This window comes from Corvus brachyrhynchos, unplaced genomic scaffold, assembly GCF_000691975.1.
Source record: "Corvus brachyrhynchos isolate BGI_N302 unplaced genomic scaffold, ASM69197v1 scaffold61, whole genome shotgun sequence".
Classification (NCBI taxonomy): Eukaryota; Metazoa; Chordata; class Aves; order Passeriformes; family Corvidae; genus Corvus; species Corvus brachyrhynchos.
Genome location: NW_008236478.1, coordinates 8,369,411 through 8,369,667, shown reverse-complemented (window position 1 = coordinate 8,369,667; position 257 = coordinate 8,369,411). Strand labels below are relative to the sequence as shown.

Below are 257 nucleotides of genomic sequence, written 5' to 3'. Positions count from 1 at the left end.
AGTGTCCCCAACATGGTGTACCCAGGAGCTCACCGATAGAACTGGAGCATGCAGCCAGTGATGGCCATGCCCCCCGGAACCTGGAAGGACATCCTCCCAATGAAGTTCATCTTCTCACCGCTGTCAGGGTGGAAGGCTGAGTCGTACAGCTTCTTGGCATAGAGCAGCTGCTCCTGGCTGCTTCCTGGAGGCACCACCCCGGCCCTGCAAACCCAAAGCCCCTCAGGGGGAGCCGCACAGACCCGCCCGCACCCGGC

The 257-nt window shown here is 62.3% G+C and overlaps 1 protein-coding gene across 5 annotated transcripts in view; it reads right to left on the bottom strand.

The window, feature by feature from the left end:
* The window catches only part of SFXN2 (sideroflexin 2), an 8,245-nt gene that overhangs the window by 4,568 nt on the left and 3,420 nt on the right, over positions 1-257 (bottom strand). For 2 of the 5 annotated variants that reach the window (XM_017726163.1, XM_017726161.1), the window contains exon 3: positions 34-204. The exons of the other annotated variants lie outside the window; for them this stretch is intronic. In XM_017726163.1, coding sequence (XP_017581652.1) covers positions 34-204 — 171 coding nt within the window. The remainder of the gene's footprint in view (positions 1-33; positions 205-257) is intronic. 5 annotated transcript variants of the gene reach the window in all.